General features: G+C 42.0%; 2 gene segments (V, D, J or C); both read left to right on the top strand.

Moving 5' to 3' along the window:
- Positions 1-583: 583 nt before the first annotated feature.
- Positions 584-4,133, top strand: LOC135227687 (Ig kappa chain V region 3381-like). The segment is given in 2 exon segments: positions 584-605; positions 3,742-4,133. Coding segments are annotated over 2 exon segments (414 nt in total).
- Positions 4,134-8,304: 4,171 nt separating this feature from the next.
- Positions 8,305-11,797, top strand: LOC135227236 (Ig kappa chain V region 3381-like). The segment is given in 2 exon segments: positions 8,305-8,326; positions 11,463-11,797. Coding segments are annotated over 2 exon segments (357 nt in total).
- The last annotated feature ends 10,207 nt before the right edge of the window (positions 11,798-22,004 follow it).

Here is a 22,004-nt window from a genome sequence, read left to right as displayed (position 1 = left end):
TGAAATAGAATGCATAAAGATCAATATCCTAGGCATTAGTCAGCTGAAATGGACTGGTATTGGTCATTTTGAGTCGGAAAATCGTATGGTCTACTATGCCAGGAATGACAACTTGAAGGGAATGGCGTTGCACTTTTCATCAAGAAGAACATTTCAAAATCCATCCTGATGTACAAGGCTGACAGTGACAGAATAACATCTACAGCCCCACAAGTAGGACCAGTTAATACAAGTATTATTCAAATTTACCCACCAACCACTAAGGCCAAAGACGAAGAAATAGAAGATTTTTACCAAGTTCTGGGGTCTGAAATTGATTGAATATGCAATCAGGATAGTGATTAGAGTGACAAAGTTGGAAATAAAGAAGGATCAGTATATGGAAAATATGGCCTTGGTGGTAGAAAGAATTGTGGAGATCGCATCATTTGGGGAGTATGAAAAGACACGGCCTTGGTTTCGTGACTACCTAGAAGTCTTTCAATGAGTGAAACAGGACATAACTGGAGAGGGATGTGAAACTAGCAGAGCTTTTAAAAATGATGTTTCATGCTGACAGAAACGATGCTAAAGTGAGGGGAACATGGATAACTCAGAAAAGAGAGGTGAGAAATGCCAGGATGCCCTTGGAGGGACAGGGCTACAGGAGCAGAGGGCCTGGCCTCAGGTAGGAGGGCTGTCTGCTCATCTACAGTAATAGGAAGGAAGGAAGGAAGGAAGGACGGAAGGAAGGAAGGAAGGAAGGCAGGCAGGCAGGCAGGCAGGCAGGCAGGCAGGCAGGCAGGCAGGCAGGCAGGCAGGAAGGCAGCACATGGGGTGTAGATGCCTGTGGATCAGAAGATGCATGAGAGGAGCTAGTGGAAGCTCTTCCAAGACACAGCAAATGACGTCATTTGCTGATATGGGGATGAGAAGTAGGTGTTAAAATTGAAGAGAAAAGAAAAGAGAAAGGATGGAGACTGAACCAACTAGGTAAATGCAGTACCAGTGTGAGGTAGGATTAAGGGCTGTCCTGAGGCAGTGTGCATAAATTTACAATGAGAGAATCAGAATAATTATGTGTTTTTCTCCAGCCACATTAGGAACATGGATGCAGGTGTGTGGAGGGTGGAGTTTTTTCCAGTGTTTAGGTTTTGCAAAATGAATGTGATGAAGTAAGGGAGGGACCGTCGCGTTCTTGGTTTGGGTGAGGGCATTATTATAAAGAAGAAGCTTGGAATTTACAGTGGGTATGAGTTGAATATCAACTTAGCGGCAGTTAACAACAAGTAGGGAAATGGGAATATGAAGGGTACAGAGAAAGCCAAAATAGATTTGTTAAAAACTTCTTCTAAGAAAAAGGTAAAATTCTGTCTTATAAAACACACACACACACAAAAAAGGAGACACTCCATTTTTTAAGTTTTCTTATAATTGAAGGGCCTTATTTTCTGTTACTCAGTTTTATACTAGGAACTTTTTTTTTTAACGTATTTGGGATAATATAACTTGCATTGCTTTTATACAAAAGGCAAGCAGGGATCTAGTTAGTATTTTCTCGTTCCTGAGATGTTTTCTCTGACATAAACTTGAGTGGTGAAACAGGGACCCGAAAGCCCAGGGGATAGTGGCTCTAGCCTTTGGCCTAGAGAGGAGGTGCTGCTCTGGGGCAGCAGTAAAGGCACTTGGGAGTCAGGGTTGATACAGGTTAGAGAGGGTCAGATGGGACTGCAAATGGCCGCCTAGTGATGCCCAGAGTGAAGGCTGAGAGCAGATTTAAAGGAAGCGAGCAGGAAGGGCTGGAGGCCTGCTCTCTTTTGGAGCCAGAGAAGGCCTAGTTGCCGATTTTCTGACTACTTCATGCCAACTTTTTTGTGTGATCAAAACAAATAAACCACAGCAATCTCTGTGAGAGTGCCTAGTAAGTGAGACCTTCCCCCACCTCTGCCCTGGTAAGAGGTTTATATCTGGGGTCACATTGTTATGAGAGGATATCTTGATTTTGGAACACAGCAGATTGTTCTACTATCTTTGATCTGCTGTTGAGGATGATGATGAGTGAAGTTGGCCTCAGACCACCACCACTGAAGCGGGCGGGCACCCCATCAACACGGGTGGAAGTGAAGTCAATGAGGGCCTTAGGAGTCTCCCCAGGTTAAGTGACCTCTCAGGTCAGTGTAGAGAAGACTCTGACTGGCCCTTCAGCTGATGGAAGCTCTTCCACAGAAACTTGAGAAGCTTGTGTCACCGCCATCTGCTGGCAGAAACCTGCAATGACAGTCACACGGGATGATGCAGAGATTCTGTGCAATCAGGGATACAAGAAACAATGAAGCCAAAATAGTCTAACTGTGATAGGTGGACAGGTCTCTGTTGCTATAACATTTATTTCATGTCAATCCATTTCTTCGAGGCTCTTTCTCTTTTTTTGCTGACCCTCTGCTTTATGACGCATGATCTCCTGCAGGTCCTCCTGGTCCCTCCTGATAATATATCCAAAGTAAGAGAGATGAAGTCTCACCTTCAAGGCTGAAGACTTCCAGGCCCACCGAGGCCATCCATACCTGGAATGAAACTCTTTTTGAAGAGCTGGCATTCAATCACAGCTTTACAAGGAAATCCTGCTTGTTTTTTCCTCTCCATTTCCACAAATCACTTCCTTTGTGATGTAGCCATCCTGGGCCCTAGCTCGATATAGGCTCCCCGAGGACTTTCAATACGAGTAATTCAGGGCTGGTCTTCCATTTCTCTGGCCCTTCCATAGCCCTGGAATCCAATCTCAAGTGCTTGCAGTGTGTTTTAGGTATCCTTCAGGATACAAGTATCATCGGAGCTCAGACATTTTCTAGCTATAAATTTTATCAAACATTGAGGCAAAAATTTCTAATATTTTTCCCTTTTCTTGTTTTTTTTTCCCAGCATTTTTTATTGTTTCACAAAACTGTTGATTTGAGGAAACCAGTCAACATTTATATAACCTAAAATGATTTAAAATTTTTTTAAGTTAAAATTGAAGCTATTCATTAGGTTATAGGTGTTTCAAGCAGTTGTGAAGGGCTGCTAACCTGAAGGTTGGCAGTTTGAACACACGGAGTGGCACCCTGGAAGAAAAGCCTGTCAGTCTGCTTCTATAAAGAACACAGGCAAGAACACCCTATGGAGCAGCTCTACTGCGTAACACATGTGGTTGTCATGAGTTGGAATCCACTGGACTGCAAGTTTTTTGTTTTGTTTTTGTTTTTAGATATTAGAGCTTCTATTTTTTATGACCCTGCTTTGTCTTTTCTAGTCATAAAATTACACTTTATGTGATATATTTGGCTCTTGAAGTACGTTGGCTAGTTTCACAACCTACCGCCCATGTAATTTGCTTTCATTTCACTGACTGCTTTGCATAAGACCCTCCAACACCAGCCTGGCTGCTCAAATATTACAAACAGGGCCTTTGCTATGGGAGCTGATCTGCGTCAGGCAGGCAGGGGCAGCAAGATGGTGCCACACACTCTGGTCCTCATGTCCCTGTTGTTCTGGGCCTCTGGTGAGAAATTAAAACTGTTTCAATCTCTCTAGAGTAGTATCTTTCTAGAGTTGAAAAATGATTTTAACATATAGTGGGAAGTGACAGTTATTTGCAAAATGGAAACAATTATTTGCTGATATGTAATATCACTAGATGTTGTGGTATAAATGGTATATTTTAATGTATGTGTGAAAAAGTGTGTTTATAAATGTATACATGGTAACTGTCCACTCTGATTGCAGGTGCCAGTGGGGACATTGTGCTGACCCAGTCTCCAGCCTCTCTGGCTAAGTCTCAAGGAGAAACGGTCACCATCAACTGCAAGGCCAGTCAGAGTGTGAGCAGCTACTTAGCCTGGTACCAGCAGAAGCCAGGACAGGCTCCTAAGCTGCTCATCTACTATGCATCGAACCAGGTATCTGGGGTCCCTGACCGGTTCAGTGGCAGTGGGTCTGGGACAGACTTCACTCTCACCATCAACAACTTCCAGGCTGATGATGCTGCAGCTTATTATTGTCAGCAATATAATAAGGCACCTTCCACAGTGATTCAGCCTCGAACACAAACCGCCTCTGGAGTGCTACAGGCCAAACGGTCTTCACTGCACCAGCTGCTTCCTTTCTGCTCAACCTGAACACGCAGGCTTCCTCTCTCTGACACAAAGGCCACATCTCCGGACTAATTCCTTGGAGTATGTGCAGATTCCAGGAGAAACTTAAGGGATGCGGCTTTTTATGGATCCTCTTTTATGGGAAATTATAGAAAAAAGAATGCTCTAAAAATCTCCTGTAGGCTTTCTCAGGAGATTTCTTATCACAGGAACCTGCTTATTTTACAAGGATAGATCACATGACTTATTTGGGGAAGGGTCCAGTGAGTTTTATACCCTGAAAGATTAGTTCTTGTGCCTTCTTTACTCTAGAACAGTCTCATTTTAATCCCTTATTTTCCTGAACCATTTCCTTTCTCTGCAATTACCCCTCACAGCTCTGGACCTAACCCAGTATTAAATCTGAGCCCTACATGTTTATAATTTCCCTCACAGAAAGTGATCTTCCACTCTTACTTTTTCCTTCCATGGATTCTTTTTTTCCAGCCAAGCCTTCCCGGGCAATGTCAATGAAGGTGTTTCCTTGCTCTAAGCTCCATATTACTGCCCTTTTCTCCTCTCTCCATTTCTCTCAGTGGCACTCATTCTTTCAAAGGCCAGTCCCCAACTCATTAACCATATCACTCTAGAAACGGGGGCCAGCTTTTCCATGTTCTTTTTTCATTACTTCCTCTTTAAATTAACCCCTTGGGCACCCAAGATAAATTTTGTGACTGAATAAAATCATGGTTCTTTCTTCTTGTTAGTTTCCATCTTGTCAGCCCCTGAGTCATGACAACCCAATGAACAATAAGATCTGACTGCTGTCATCCACAGGATTTTCACAGGCTGATTTTTCAGAAGTAGATCACCAGGCTTTCTTTCTAGCCTGTATTAATCTGTAAGTACTACTGAAACCTGTTCAGCAACCCAACAACAGGTATAGATGAAGTGTGGTAAATGACGCCTGAAGGTCCCTGTTCCTGTTTAAGCTGACAACCCAAATAGCGTTTCCAGTCAGTGTAGATGAGACTCTGACTGTCCCTACAGCTAGGGAGGCTGTCTCTCCTTAGAGACAGCAGAGATTCTGGCACCTATTCAGCAGGACCTACCCTCTGGAACCTAAAATATCAGACACACGAGCATAACCCAGAGATGCTGTGTAATCAAGGAAAGAAGGAAGGTCAAACCAATGGTCTCTAACTGGGACAAGTGGACAGGCCTGGATGGCTTGTAGCATTTATTTGATATCTCATTTCAAAATGTAGGCCTATCTGAATAGGAAGATCACTTTGGAGAGAAAATTCCATGTCTAGGAGATGAGACTTCTGGGGCAGATAGAGGAAGTGTGCATGTCCAGGACTGGAGAGGAAGGAAGCAGCTGGTGCAGTGAAGACTCACAGGCCTCCAGCCCTGGGAGGAGGCTTGTGTTCCAGGCTGAAGCACTGTGAGAGTGTAGCCATAATGTTGCTAACGGCAATAATCTGCCTCATCCTAAGCCTGGAAGCTGCTGATGGTGACAGTGACGTCTGCCCCAGACCCACTGCCACGATGCCGGTCAGGGATCTCAGATGCCTAGTGGGATGCAACTGAGATAAGCAGCTTAGGAGCCTGTGCTGCTTCCTGCCGGTACCAGGCTAAAATGCTGCTAACACTCTGGCTGGACTTGTACTGATGGTGACCTTTCCTCCTGGAGACACAGTCAAGGAGACTGGAGTCTGTGTTACCATGATGTCCGAACTGACACCTGCAATCAGAGAGGACAATAACTATACATACATACACACACTTTTTCATAGGCACGTTAAAATACACCATTTTAAAAGTGCATTTCAGTGGAATATATGTCACACATCATTAACTGATTGTTTACCACTATGTCCTAAAATCATTTTTCAGCTCTACAAAGAAACTTCTCTAAAGGGATTGAAACACTTTTCATTTCTCACCAGAGACCCAGAGCAACAGGACCATGAGGACAGGAGCCTGTAACACCATCTTGCTGCCTTCACCTGCTTGATAAAGATCAGCTCAGATTGCAAAGTCCCCATTTAAAAAATATAAGCAGGCAGACTTGGCCTGGGGGGTCTATGAAAAGCCATCATTGAATATGGAAGCAAAGTACACAGGCAGTCGGTTTTGAAACTAAGCAATGTACATCAAGAGCCAATGACTAGAAAACACAAAGTAGTCAACTTAGAAGCTCTAATATCAACTAAGAAGCTCTAAAACTACAAACATTAGCTTCTCTTCAGAAGAGTTTCTATTTGAAATAAGGAAAAACAAAAATGAAATGGGTTCAAGGTCCATAAATGATGGGCTTGTTTCCTGAGATCTACAATCCTGGTGAAATAATACAAAATGCTAGAAATGTATAAAGGAAAGCACAGATGACAATGGAGAACTTTTGGCTCACTTTTTGATAAAAATTTATGGCCAGAAAATGTCTGAGCTCTAAAGCCACTTTTTATCCTGAAGGACAGTTTAAGCTCATTGCATACACTAAAGATTTAATTCTAGGGTATGTAAGATCCAGGGAAATGGAAGACAGGCCCAGAAATTACCCATGTGGGGAGTCCTCAGGAACCCTATGTTGTGCTAGAGCCAAGAGGGGAGGACTACAATCCCAAAGTCAGTGTGAAGCAAAGAAAGTGAACCTATCCTTCCCACAGCTTCTAGGAAATGATCAAAGGGCTCTAGGGCCATTGTGGAAATGGACAGGAAAAAATAAGCAAGATTTCCTTGGAAAGTTGTGTCTGAAAGTCAACCTTCCAATGAGTTTCACTCCAGGTGTGTATGGCCTAGGTGATTCTGGAACTCTCCAACCTGGAAATTTGTTTAAGGAAGCCCCATAGATAGGTCCAACAAGTGGAAGCTGCTCTGGAAGAGGGCACACCCATCATAAATCCTCAGGACACCTCACAAATAATTTTTCAAAGACTGATACCCCCAAGAAGTCAGAGATCCTTAACATCCCAGAACATGAGATAACTGGGATATGAATATGAAGGTGATGCTACTGAAATAACAGAGAACAAAGGCATCCTCTTCACGCTTTAGATTTGGGAGCTGTGTGAGTTTATCTAAAGAAATAAATGATAAACTTTATATAGCACGCACGGCACAAAAACTAAAAGCAGGGCACTACAGATCTGAAAAAAAACTTCCAGAAATTAGATACAGAATTCACGTCTGTCAGGCTGTCATACTGTGGGGGCTTGCGTATTGCTGTGATGCTGGTAGCTATGCTGCTGATATACAAATACCAGGAGGGTCACCACAGTGGACAGATTTCAGCTGAGCTTCCAGACTAAGACAAACTAGGAAGAAGGACCTGGTGGTCTGCTTCTGAAAGAATCAGCCAGTGAAAGCCTTATTAATAGCAGGGGAACAATGTCTGTTACAGGGCCAGAAGATGAACCCCTCAGGCTGGAAGGCACTCAAAAGACGACTGGGGAAGAGCTGCCTCCTTAGAGTTGACTTTATTGACACGCATGGAGTCAAGCTTTCGGGACACTGGTGTGGTGATGTGGCATGGCTCAAAATGAGAAGAAACAGCTGAAAACATCCAATAATAATTGAAATGTGGAACGTATGAAGTACAAGTCTTAGAAAATGAGAAATTGTCAAAAATGAAATAGAATGCATAAAGATCAATATCCTAGGCATTAGTCAGCTGAAATGGACTGGTATTGGTCATTTTGAGTCGGAAAATCGTATGGTCTACTATGCCAGGAATGACAACTTGAAGGGAATGGCGTTGCACTTTTCATCAAGAAGAACATTTCAAAATCCATCCTGATGTACAAGGCTGACAGTGACAGAATAACATCTACAGCCCCACAAGTAGGACCAGTTAATACAAGTATTATTCAAATTTACCCACCAACCACTAAGGCCAAAGACGAAGAAATAGAAGATTTTTACCAAGTTCTGGGGTCTGAAATTGATTGAATATGCAATCAGGATAGTGATTAGAGTGACAAAGTTGGAAATAAAGAAGGATCAGTATATGGAAAATATGGCCTTGGTGGTAGAAAGAATTGTGGAGATCGCATCATTTGGGGAGTATGAAAAGACACGGCCTTGGTTTCGTGACTACCTAGAAGTCTTTCAATGAGTGAAACAGGACATAACTGGAGAGGGATGTGAAACTAGCAGAGCTTTTAAAAATGATGTTTCATGCTGACAGAAACGATGCTAAAGTGAGGGGAACATGGATAACTCAGAAAAGAGAGGTGAGAAATGCCAGGATGCCCTTGGAGGGACAGGGCTACAGGAGCAGAGGGCCTGGCCTCAGGTAGGAGGGCTGTCTGCTCATCTACAGTAATAGGAAGGAAGGAAGGAAGGAAGGACGGAAGGAAGGAAGGAAGGAAGGCAGGCAGGCAGGCAGGCAGGCAGGCAGGCAGGCAGGCAGGCAGGCAGGCAGGCAGGAAGGCAGCACATGGGGTGTAGATGCCTGTGGATCAGAAGATGCATGAGAGGAGCTAGTGGAAGCTCTTCCAAGACACAGCAAATGACGTCATTTGCTGATATGGGGATGAGAAGTAGGTGTTAAAATTGAAGAGAAAAGAAAAGAGAAAGGATGGAGACTGAACCAACTAGGTAAATGCAGTACCAGTGTGAGGTAGGATTAAGGGCTGTCCTGAGGCAGTGTGCATAAATTTACAATGAGAGAATCAGAATAATTATGTGTTTTTCTCCAGCCACATTAGGAACATGGATGCAGGTGTGTGGAGGGTGGAGTTTTTTCCAGTGTTTAGGTTTTGCAAAATGAATGTGATGAAGTAAGGGAGGGACCGTCGCGTTCTTGGTTTGGGTGAGGGCATTATTATAAAGAAGAAGCTTGGAATTTACAGTGGGTATGAGTTGAATATCAACTTAGCGGCAGTTAACAACAAGTAGGGAAATGGGAATATGAAGGGTACAGAGAAAGCCAAAATAGATTTGTTAAAAACTTCTTCTAAGAAAAAGGTAAAATTCTGTCTTATAAAACACACACACACACAAAAAAGGAGACACTCCATTTTTTAAGTTTTCTTATAATTGAAGGGCCTTATTTTCTGTTACTCAGTTTTATACTAGGAACTTTTTTTTTTAACGTATTTGGGATAATATAACTTGCATTGCTTTTATACAAAAGGCAAGCAGGGATCTAGTTAGTATTTTCTCGTTCCTGAGATGTTTTCTCTGACATAAACTTGAGTGGTGAAACAGGGACCCGAAAGCCCAGGGGATAGTGGCTCTAGCCTTTGGCCTAGAGAGGAGGTGCTGCTCTGGGGCAGCAGTAAAGGCACTTGGGAGTCAGGGTTGATACAGGTTAGAGAGGGTCAGATGGGACTGCAAATGGCCGCCTAGTGATGCCCAGAGTGAAGGCTGAGAGCAGATTTAAAGGAAGCGAGCAGGAAGGGCTGGAGGCCTGCTCTCTTTTGGAGCCAGAGAAGGCCTAGTTGCCGATTTTCTGACTACTTCATGCCAACTTTTTTGTGTGATCAAAACAAATAAACCACAGCAATCTCTGTGAGAGTGCCTAGTAAGTGAGACCTTCCCCCACCTCTGCCCTGGTAAGAGGTTTATATCTGGGGTCACATTGTTATGAGAGGATATCTTGATTTTGGAACACAGCAGATTGTTCTACTATCTTTGATCTGCTGTTGAGGATGATGATGAGTGAAGTTGGCCTCAGACCACCACCACTGAAGCGGGCGGGCACCCCATCAACACGGGTGGAAGTGAAGTCAATGAGGGCCTTAGGAGTCTCCCCAGGTTAAGTGACCTCTCAGGTCAGTGTAGAGAAGACTCTGACTGGCCCTTCAGCTGATGGAAGCTCTTCCACAGAAACTTGAGAAGCTTGTGTCACCGCCATCTGCTGGCAGAAACCTGCAATGACAGTCACACGGGATGATGCAGAGATTCTGTGCAATCAGGGATACAAGAAACAATGAAGCCAAAATAGTCTAACTGTGATAGGTGGACAGGTCTCTGTTGCTATAACATTTATTTCATGTCAATCCATTTCTTCGAGGCTCTTTCTCTTTTTTTGCTGACCCTCTGCTTTATGACGCATGATCTCCTGCAGGTCCTCCTGGTCCCTCCTGATAATATATCCAAAGTAAGAGAGATGAAGTCTCACCTTCAAGGCTGAAGACTTCCAGGCCCACCGAGGCCATCCATACCTGGAATGAAACTCTTTTTGAAGAGCTGGCATTCAATCACAGCTTTACAAGGAAATCCTGCTTGTTTTTTCCTCTCCATTTCCACAAATCACTTCCTTTGTGATGTAGCCATCCTGGGCCCTAGCTCGATATAGGCTCCCCGAGGACTTTCAATACGAGTAATTCAGGGCTGGTCTTCCATTTCTCTGGCCCTTCCATAGCCCTGGAATCCAATCTCAAGTGCTTGCAGTGTGTTTTAGGTATCCTTCAGGATACAAGTATCATCGGAGCTCAGACATTTTCTAGCTATAAATTTTATCAAACATTGAGGCAAAAATTTCTAATATTTTTCCCTTTTCTTGTTTTTTTTTCCCAGCATTTTTTATTGTTTCACAAAACTGTTGATTTGAGGAAACCAGTCAACATTTATATAACCTAAAATGATTTAAAATTTTTTTAAGTTAAAATTGAAGCTATTCATTAGGTTATAGGTGTTTCAAGCAGTTGTGAAGGGCTGCTAACCTGAAGGTTGGCAGTTTGAACACACGGAGTGGCACCCTGGAAGAAAAGCCTGTCAGTCTGCTTCTATAAAGAACACAGGCAAGAACACCCTATGGAGCAGCTCTACTGCGTAACACATGTGGTTGTCATGAGTTGGAATCCACTGGACTGCAAGTTTTTTGTTTTGTTTTTGTTTTTAGATATTAGAGCTTCTATTTTTTATGACCCTGCTTTGTCTTTTCTAGTCATAAAATTACACTTTATGTGATATATTTGGCTCTTGAAGTACGTTGGCTAGTTTCACAACCTACCGCCCATGTAATTTGCTTTCATTTCACTGACTGCTTTGCATAAGACCCTCCAACACCAGCCTGGCTGCTCAAATATTACAAACAGGGCCTTTGCTATGGGAGCTGATCTGCGTCAGGCAGGCAGGGGCAGCAAGATGGTGCCACACACTCTGGTCCTCATGTCCCTGTTGTTCTGGGCCTCTGGTGAGAAATTAAAACTGTTTCAATCTCTCTAGAGTAGTATCTTTCTAGAGTTGAAAAATGATTTTAACATATAGTGGGAAGTGACAGTTATTTGCAAAATGGAAACAATTATTTGCTGATATGTAATATCACTAGATGTTGTGGTATAAATGGTATATTTTAATGTATGTGTGAAAAAGTGTGTTTATAAATGTATACATGGTAACTGTCCACTCTGATTGCAGGTGCCAGTGGGGACATTGTGCTGACCCAGTCTCCAGCCTCTCTGGCTAAGTCTCAAGGAGAAACGGTCACCATCAACTGCAAGGCCAGCCAGAGTGTGAGCAGCTACTTAGCCTGGTACCAGCAGAAACCAGGACAGGCTCCTAAGCTGCTCATCTACAAGGCAACGAACCGGGCATCTGGTGTCCCTGACCGGTTCAGAGGCAGTGGGTCTGGGACAGACTTCACTCTCACCATCAACAACTTCCAGGCTGATGATGCCGCAGTTTATTATTGTCAGCAGGATAATAACCCACCTCCCACAGTGCTTCAGCCTCGAGCACAAACCTCCTCCTGAGGGCTACAGGCTAGTGAGTCTTCACTGCACCAGCTGCTTCCTTTCTGCTCAGCCCTAACATGCAGGTTTCCTCTCTCTGCCCTAAAGGCCACATCTCCTGACCAATTCCTTGGAGTATTTGCAGGTTCTATGAGAAAATTAAGGAATGTGGCTTCTTCTGGATCCTCTTTTGTGGGAAATTATAGAAAAAAGAATGCTCTAAAAATCTCTTGTAGGCTTTGTCAGGAGTTTTCATATCACAGGAACTTGCTAGTTTCACAAGGATACATCCCATGACTGATTTTGGAAAGGGCCCAGTGAGTTTTATACCCTGAAAGATTAGTTCTTGTGCCTTCTTTACTCTAGAACAGTCTCATTTTAATTCCTTATTTTCCTGGACTCTTTCCTTTCTCTGCAATTACCGCTCACAGCTCTGGGCCTAACCCAGTATTAAATCTCGGCCCTTCATGTTTAAAGTCTCCCTCACAGAAGGTAATCTTCCTTTCTTTCTTTTTCCTTCCATGGATTCTGTTTTCCAGCGAAGCCTTCCTGGGCAATGTCAATGAAGGTGTTTTTCTGCTCTAAGCTCCCATTTACTGCCCTTTTCTCCTCTCTCCATTTCTCTCAGTGGTGCTCATTCTCTCAAAGGCCAGTCTCTAACTCATTAACCTTATCACTCTAGAAACAGGGGCCAGGTTTTCCATGTTCTTTTTTCATTCCTTCCTCTTTAAATTAACCCCTTGGGCACCCAGGATTAATTTTGTGACTGAAGGAAATCATGTTTCTTTCTTCTTGTTAGTTGCCATCTTGTCAGCCCAAGTCATGACAACCCAACGAACAATAAGATCTGACTGTTGTCAACCATAGGATTTTCACTGGCTGATTTTTTAGAAGTGGTTCACCAGGCCTTTCTCTCTAGTCTCTATTAGTCTGAAAGTGCTGTTGAAACCTGTTCAGCATCAGAACAACATGCACAGAGGAAGTGAGGTGAATGACGCCTGTAGGTCCCTCCTCAGGTTTATGCAGTTGCCAGCCTAAGTAGTGTTTCCAGTCAGTGTAGACGAGACTCCAACTGGCCCTGCAGCTAATGGAGACTTTCTCTCCTGGGAGAGAGCAGACATTCCGGCACATAGTGAGCAGGATCTGCCCGCTGGGACCTAGAATGACAGGCACCCAATGATGATCTAGAGATATGTGCCTTTGGGGATAGAAGGGAAATCAAACCAAAATGGTCTCTAACTGGGAAATGTGGACAGGCCTGTGTGGCTTGTAACATTTATTTCACATCTCTTTTCAAATCATAGATCTGTCTGAATAGGAGGATCACTCTGGAGAGAAAACTCCATGTCTAGGTTTTGTCTCACCTGAAACATAGTAGAGCAGGAGCCTAGCATCTGGGTGGTGCCCATCCTGCAGCTTCTCTTTGTGTGATGTTGCTCAGATTCCATCCGCCAAGAAACTCTATTTCATAGCTTTTTTTTTTTTTTTTCCGTTTGGCTGTGGTAATTCTGGTTGCACAGTGCTTAATAGCTATGGTTGCTAACGAAAAGGTTAGCAGTTCGAATCTACAGGCCGCAATTTGGAAAATTCATGGGGCAGTTTTAGTCTGTCCTATATGTCACTATGTGTTGGAATCAAGTCAATGGGAAAGGGTTGAGATTTTTTGTTGTTACCGTTGAGAACATACACAAGAAAGCACACACTGATTCAACACTTTCTGTACTTCGTAGCTTTTTATGAGTTTCAGGTCAGCAGGTGTGAGCTCAGGTTGGGGTGTGCCAAGCGAACATTTATGCACAGAACCACGGAGTGTAATGGTGAAATTCTTAGGTCAAACGATTGTGGTTCAAAAACTTCTAAACTGCATGTTTCTTACTTTTTGAATAGGGCAGTTCTATTTGAATATGGCAAATATGTTTTTTTTGGATTCTCTGATGAAAATAGTTATATTTTAGTATTCCTGCCATAATTGCTGAAGGTGCCTGAGTGGTGCAGACAGTTCGTGCTCAGCTACTAACCTAAAGCTTGGCAGTTGGGACCCACCCAGTGGAGCCACAGAAGAAAGGCTTAGTGGTCTCTTCCATGAAGATTACAGCACAGAAAAGTCTATGGAGCTCAGGGCTGCTCTGTAACACGTGTGGTTGCTAGGAATTGGAATCAAGTCAATGGTAATGGGTTTGATTTTGGTTGATTACACTTTCTGGGAATGGAAATATATTCTTGAAGAGCACTTAGTGAAACTGTTCCTGAGGAAATGGTACTAATGCTCAGTTCACAGAGTCAAAATGTTTGCAAACAGAATGGTAGCAGAGGCTTCCAATACCTAATGTTCCATCACTGGTGTCCAGTGGTGGTGGATCCAGTCCACCTGTGGTGGTGATGGGATCATATACAACTTCTTTCTCTGCTTTATCATGAACTGTGCTTTTGCCAGATGGTTTCATGTACATTTTCTACACCGTGTTCTGTAGACTTTCAGTCAAATCTGCATGGCACCCAGTAAGCATTTCATTTTCTGCTTAGTTTAGACTTGGTTGGTTTCTCTCGTTTGCAATCAAAATCCATGACTGATAAGAATATATTTCAATATTTGACAGTGTTAGATCTTCATAAAAGGCTTTTCAACTTGAATAGTAATGTTTATACTAACAGTTTTACATTTCTGATTTTTGGAGTTGCAAAAAAAAATCTCATCAGTATATTGCTCATTTTTGTTGTTGTTGTTGTTAGGTGCTGTCCAGTCAGTTCCAACTCTTAGTGGCTGTATGAACAACACAATGAAACACTACCCAGTCCTAGGCCATCCTTATAATTCTTGTTATGCTTCAGCTCATTGTTGCTGACACTGAGCCAATCAATCTCGTTGAGGGTCTTCCTCTGTTTTGTTGACCCTCTACTTTACCAAGCATAATGTCCTTTTGCAGGGACTGATCCCTCCTGATAACATACACAAAGCATGTGAGACGAAGTTTTGCAACCGCACCCACCCCCCCCGCCGCCGCCCCCAAAGATCACTCTGGCTGTACTCCTTCCAAGACAAATTTGTTCCTTCTGGAAGTCCATGGTATGTTCAATATTCTTCACCAACACAATAATTGAAAGGCATCAATTCTTCTTTGGTCTTCCTTATTCATTGCCCAACTTTCACATGCATAAGATGCGATTGAAAACATCGTGGCTTGGTTCACTTGCATCTCAGTTTCTAAAGTGACGTCTTTGCTTTTTAACACTTTAGAGAGGTTTTTTGCAGCCAATGTGCCCAGTGCAATGCATCCTTTGATTTCTTGAATGTTGCTTCCATGGTCATTCAAGGACAATGAAATCCATGAGAATTTCAGGGTTTTGTCCATTTATCATGATGTTACTTATTGGCCCAGTTGTGAAGATTTGTGTTTTCTTTATGTTGAAGTATAATCCATACTGAAGGCTGTGGCCCTTGATCTTTACCAGTAAATGCTTCAAGTCCTCTTCATTTTCAGCAAACAACTTTCTGTCATCTGCATCATGCAGGTTGCTAAAGTGTCTTCCTCCAACCCTGATTCCTCATTCTTCTTCATATAATCCAGCTTCTCAAATTATTTGCTCAGCATATAGACTGAATATGTATGGTGAAAGGATACAACTGTGACACACACGGTTTTTTAACTTTAAACCATACAGCTTCTCCTTATTCTGTTTGAATGACTGCCTGTTGACCTATGTACAGGTCCTCATGCACACATTTAGGTGTTCTGGAATTCCCATTTTTTGCAATGTTATCCATAATTTGTTACAAACCACACAGTGGAATGCCTTTGCATAGTCAATAAAACACAGGTAAATAACTTTCTGGTATTATCTGCTTTTAGCCAGGATCCATCTGACATTAGCAATGATATCCCTTGTTCCAGGTTGTTGTCTGAATCTGGCTTGCATTTCTGGCAGTTCCCTGCCAATATACTGCTCTAGCCACTTTTGAATGAATATTGTTCGATAATTTCCACATTTGGTAGGATTACCTTTTATGGGAATAGGCATAAATACGGACAAAGTCTCAAAATTCTTACCTTTAGAAAGAAAAACATTTCTGTCATTCTGGATCTTTCTAGTAGTTGATGGAATAAATTCCATTTTCTATATCTTTCAGTTTATTTTTGTTTGCTTGTTTGTTTAAACCCAACTTTTAAAATTCCTGGAACTCCTTATTTTTCTCAACAAGAAGTAATTGGGGAAATTCAAAGACTTGTGGATTTAGGGTCTTGTGTTTGATATAAATTTACAAAAGGCTATTTGGAGGCTCAAAAACCAACATCTTCACAACTTATTCTCAGCCACACTCCCCCTGAGGACAGCTAAAACAGAATGATATTTCAGCTGTCTTAATTCAGGAGGACTGGTAAGTGGTAAAATGAGAAACAGGAGTTGGGAGAGTGGGACAATAGTAATTTCTAAATATCACCAAATATTATCTTGATGAAATATACAAAAAGCCTGGTAAGCCTTCACATGTATTCAACTTTTCTTGCCACAATCTGTCAATTGTCAGTCTGTCATTCTATGTTTACCTGAAAAGGTACACAGGCAGGAGGAGTAGGATGAGCTCTTAGTCAGCTCTCCCAGCATCAAGTCTAGTTGCTCAGAGGCACTTGGACCTCCTCCATCCTCCCTGCTGTCTCTGCCATGTCAAGACTGGTGCAGCTGACTGGCCACACACCGGCACTGTTCTGAGGTTTAGCAGAGGCACTCGTGGTCCAGAGTCCTCAGATGCAACCCATTCGCCTGAGGTCTCCAACGTCTTCCTCTTAGCAGCCTCAGAGAATCGGCTGGGCCTGCTCCCCACATAGGCCACATGTTTGGGCAGCTGGGCCACACCAAGCAGGAGGTTTGCGTGCAGGACTGTACCACTGTGGCAGGTGTTTCTGTACTTTGCTGGCAGTAATAAAATGCAATATCCTCAGCCTCCACCCTGCTGATTTTAAGAGGGAATTCTGTTCCTAACCCAGTGCCACTGAACCAGTCTGGGACCCCAGAGAACCGTTAGAAACCATAGACATCAGGAACCCTGCAGGCTTGCCTGAATTCTGCTGGTACCAATGCAAATAGGTATATCCATTACTATGTAGGAGGCTTGACTCAACTTGCCCAGCAATCCAAGAATGACTGGAAGAGTGAGTGGAGTCTGAGTCATCACAATTAACCCGTTGGATGCTAACATAATGAGAAAGAAGGACAAGGATATGTGCCAATCTTAAAAAGCATGTTCAATATCCCCTTCTGTTATTTATTTCAGACTAACTAATTGTGTGTGTGTATGTGTGTGTGAAATTTTTATTCATACCCCAAAATAGAAAAAAAACAAAAAACCCTGAGAATGCCAGGCATAAAAGAACCTATGTCTTTGTGAAAATCCTTACCAGAGAGCAGGCCCCTCTTGTTCTTGTTCTCCTGATTTTCACAGGTCTGAACACCACATTTCTCCCACAGTGTGTGTGACATACTCACATAACTTTAAAAGAGAATGCACAGGGGAAGCAGTGATGCCCTGAGAGCTGACCCTCCCCACCTCCTTCTCCTTTCCCAAACCCCCTCTGTCCTTACCAGGGATCCAGAGCATTAACAGCCCCCGGAGCTGAGCAGGAAACCTCATTTTAGAAGTTGAACCGATGAGTCCTGGTAAGCAAAGGCAGATTAGAGCTGAATTTATATCACGGACTTTGCCAGGGAAGGTCCTCCCTGGGGAACAATATGCAAATCCCATGGTGGGCGCTGCAGTGTAGAGAGAACCAAGGGAAGGGTGGGCCTCTCCTGTAAGCAAATAACAAAGTGTCTCTTGTGTTTGGAGGAAAACCAACAGTGATAATGTTGGCAATGACTGCGGTAGTGGTCACTTTGGATTGTAAAAGGGTGTATCCATGTCAAGGACACAATGCACAGGGCCCTGACACTGTAAGAAACCATCAAAGACCCAGACAATGTACAGATGGTTATCTATTATCTCTCTGGGACCCTGAATGACCATCCTGCATGGTTATCTCTCAGCTAATCTATAAAAGGAAGCACCTCCCACACCCACTGTGCTAATCCACAAAGTGTATGCAAATAATGAGATGGCCTTGAGATCATTCAAGATTGTCTGGTATCTGCTGATACCAGGTTAATTGTTTAAGAATGTTAGAATTAAGTTCTACAAACTTTCTTTCCCTGAGACCCAATGAATGAAACCCCTAAAGAGCCCTCAAGTCAAAAGAGCTTAATAGGGAAGAAAAAAATTGTGCCTTACACATAGACAGCTAATAGACCAGTTTAAGGCAAGGGGAAAAGAGGAAAGAATTTTTAGGTCTCAGGAAGTCTGTATAATATTCCTGCTAACCACTTGTTAAAATTGGTGAATATCCTATCTTATTTCTTTCTCTTTCTTTATACGTATATATAAAGTTTTTGTTGTTAGCTGCTGGCAAGTCAGTTCTGACTCATGGCAACCCTGGGTACACCACAACGAGACACTCTTCAGCCTGAACCAGGCTTAGAATCATTGTTATGTTTGAGCCCATTGTTGCAGCCACTGTGTCAATCCATCTTGCTCCTTTTTTTTCGCTGGCCCTCTGCTTTACTAGTATAAAGTCCTTTTCTAGTGACTGGTCCCTCCTGATAACATGTCCAAAGTACACGAGACAAGGTCTTGCCATTCTGGCTTGTAAAGAGCATTCAGGCTCTACTTCTTCCATGATAGACTTGTTTGTTTTTCTGGAAGTCCATGACATATTCAGTACCTTTCGCCACAGCGCATTTCAAAGGCATCAATTTTTCTTTGGTCTTCCTTATTAATTTTCCAGCTTTCACATGAAAATGAGGCAATTGAAAACCCCATGGTTTCGGTCAGGTGCACTGTAGTCCTCAGAGTGACATCTTTGCTATTTAACACTTTAGAGTTCTTTTGCAGGAGATTTACCCATTGCAATATGTTGTTTGATTTTCTGACTGCTCCTTCCATGAGTGTTGTTTGTGGACTCAAGTAAAATGAAACCCTTGACACTGTCAATCTTTTCTCCATTTATCATGATGATGCTTATTGGTCCATTTGTGAGGATTTTTGTTGTCTTTACGTTGAAGCATAATCAAAACTGAAGACCGTAGTCTTTGATCTTCATCAGTAAGTGTTTCAAGCCTTCTGTTTCAGCAACCATGGCTGTGTCATGTGCATATTGCAGGTTGTTAATGATTCTTCCTCCAATCCTGATTCTGTATTCTTCTTCCCACAGTCCAGCATTTCAAATCATTTGCTCAGCATACAGATTGAGTATAGTATAAGCTGCTACTCTGATCTATACCTTTTCTGATTTTAAACCCTGAAGTATCTCCTTGCTCTGTTCGAATGACTGTCTGTTGGTCTATGTATAGATTTCTCGTGAGCACAATTAAGTGTCCTGGAATTCCAATCTGAATGATCTTTTGATTTCTTAATATGTTGAACTAAAATATCCAGAAAATGAAAAATCTTGTAAAAATGTTTCTTGCTCAGAAAATGCTTTGAAATTTTCTAATGTTACCTCTACAGAAACAGTACAATATCCCTAATTCTAAAAGAATCACCATCTCCTGTGTGTTACGAAACTATACTCTGGCTTGGACAACAAAACTGAACAGCATTCAAAGATGGTCATTCCACACTGGACACAAATAACTAGAGTTGGTAAGCGGATGGTAAAAATAACCTCCATTTGGTCCCTGTGGGGAGCAGGAGATCTCTCTAATTCTCTCATCTCGATCACACTCAAAGGATTGAGGAAACTTATATAGGCAGATCACAGAGTAGATTTATCTCTGTTGCCAGATGCTGGTAGTTTGGTTTTCATTGAAATGGAAGCTAAGTGTGATTTGTAGGACTTGGGAAGACAGTTGTGGAGGTGGAACTGTCTGAGTCAGTTACCCTAGATTCAGTGTTTATGGCGTGGAGAGTGTGATACTCTCACACATTCTGTAGAATTTGTTACCCAAATAGCCCAAACCCACACAGATTTATACAAGATCCTTATTTCCCACCTGGACCCCAAAGGACGTTCTTTCTGATAAACAGTGAGAATTTTTCCTTGGGTAGGAATTGAGATCAAGGTCCCAGCAGGTGGCGCTTTCCACCTGCAGGTGGGCTTGAGTGAATTCCTAGGCCTGAAGCATCCGTGACTACAGCTCATTGCTTTTCATAAATAAGAGCAAATTTTCACCCACCAGGGGATACATTCATGGATAAATATTCTGACTGCAGTGAGCTCATGTATTTATATTCTGAATTTAGGTGCTCTCTCTAACCTCTGAAAAACAGGGATGTTAACATGCCTGACTTTTCTGGAGACCCAAGACCCTATTCTCCATCTTCCTAATCTGAGTCTTTTTCCAAACTTATGAATTATTTTTCTTTCTTTTTTCTTAGAATAAATGGAAAAATCCCATAGAGACACACATCTGAATCTTATGATATGTGGTGAAACATGTGCTGGCTCTTTCTGGTGATCTCCAGCTCACCACAAAGGGGACCTTAGTTCCATTGAGTATCTGGGCATTCTCTGCCTTGTACATTATTTACCTAGTCTGAGATCCCCTCTCAAGACTCACCCTTGAGGAAAAGGGCCTCTGTCTTCAGAACATGGTCTCCTTAGATGTCACAGTTTGCCAGGAAATTTGATGGGGAAGTCTGCCTGTTTGTCTGACCTTGTAAGAAGACCTGGTTCACCTTAGAGATGGAGACTAAAGGACCAAATAAAACTTTGGGGGCCAAAATGGAATTCCAGTCATTTAAATTTGTGGCTGAAGCAGGCTTTGCCACAAGAATTTGTATGGATATGCCAAGGTGACAAAGACAAATGTTATTTTTGAAATAGTTTTATTTGGATATTAGAGTTTACCTGCAGAAAAATGGAGAATGTAGACTCAGAGTTCTCAAATTCCATGATTCTTCTTCTGTATCAAACAGTTTCAAGAATTTTAAAAAAAACTGCTTATTTGAATTTTAATAAAAAGATTTTAAGATGCTCTAGAAAAATCAAACATCATTCCAAATCACTTAAAATAACCTCTGAGGTTAGTTGATTCTGCCTTAACCACCTAGTTTTATCAACCGTTAGCCAAAATTGAAAACTGAGAGGAAGAGTCAAGAGCTCAATGAATTATTTACTAGCCAATCTTTGTCATATAATAATAATGCCATCTTTTCATCAGGAAGTGGAAACAGTGACTTTCTGCTTTTAAAAAGCAGCATTCTCTCAGTACAGGTAAGTAAGAGGACAAAAGGAAATGTTAGCACCACAATTTAAAAAAAAAAAGCACTACAAAATGACAGCAATAAACTCAAACCTATCAATAATTACACTGAATGTAAATGGCCTAAATGCAGCAATAAAGAGACACAGAATGCCAGAATGAATTAAAAAAAAAAAAAAAAAACAGGAACCATCAATATGCTGTCTACAAGAGACACACCTTAGAAACAAAGACATAAATTTATTACAAATCAAAGGATGGAAAAAATATATCAAGCAAATAACTACCAAAAAAGAGCAGAAGTGGAAATACTAATCTTAGATAAGATAGGCTTTAAAACAAAATCCGCAATAAAAGACAAAGAAGGTCACTATGTAATGACTAAAGGGATGATCCATCATGAAGACTTAACCATAATAAACATTAACATACCCAATGACAGGGCTCCAAAATACATAAAACAAATTCTAACAGCAATGAAAAGAGAAAGTGACAGTTCCACAATAATAGTAGGAGACTTCAACACGCCACTCTCGGTAAAGAACAGAACATCTAGGAAGAAACTCAGCGGACACACAGAAGAGCTAGAAGGCACAGTCAACTTGACCTCATAGACATATATGGAACACGCCACCCAACAGTTTCAAAGTACACGTTCTTTTCCAATGCACATGGAATGTTCTCCAGGGTAGACCACATGTTAGGCCATAGAGCAACCCTCAACAAAATCCAAAATATTGAGATAATACAAAGTATCCTCTCTGACCACAATGTCATAAAAGAAGAAATTAAAACAGGAAGAGCAAAGGAAAAAATCAATTACATGGAAACTGAACAACAACCTGCTTAAAAATGTCTGAGTAATAGAAAAAATCAGAGATGGAATAAAAAAAAATTCCTCAGGTCAGATGAGAATGAAAACACATCAAATCAAAAGCTTTGGGACACAACAAAGGCAGAGCTCAGAGGTCAATTTATAGCAATAGATGCACACATC

Source organism: Loxodonta africana, chromosome 15 (genome assembly GCF_030014295.1).
Source record: "Loxodonta africana isolate mLoxAfr1 chromosome 15, mLoxAfr1.hap2, whole genome shotgun sequence".
Lineage (NCBI taxonomy): Eukaryota > Metazoa > Chordata > Mammalia > Proboscidea > Elephantidae > Loxodonta > Loxodonta africana.
Note: the sequence above shows the minus strand (reverse complement) of the source record. Positions and strands in the feature narration are given on the sequence as shown.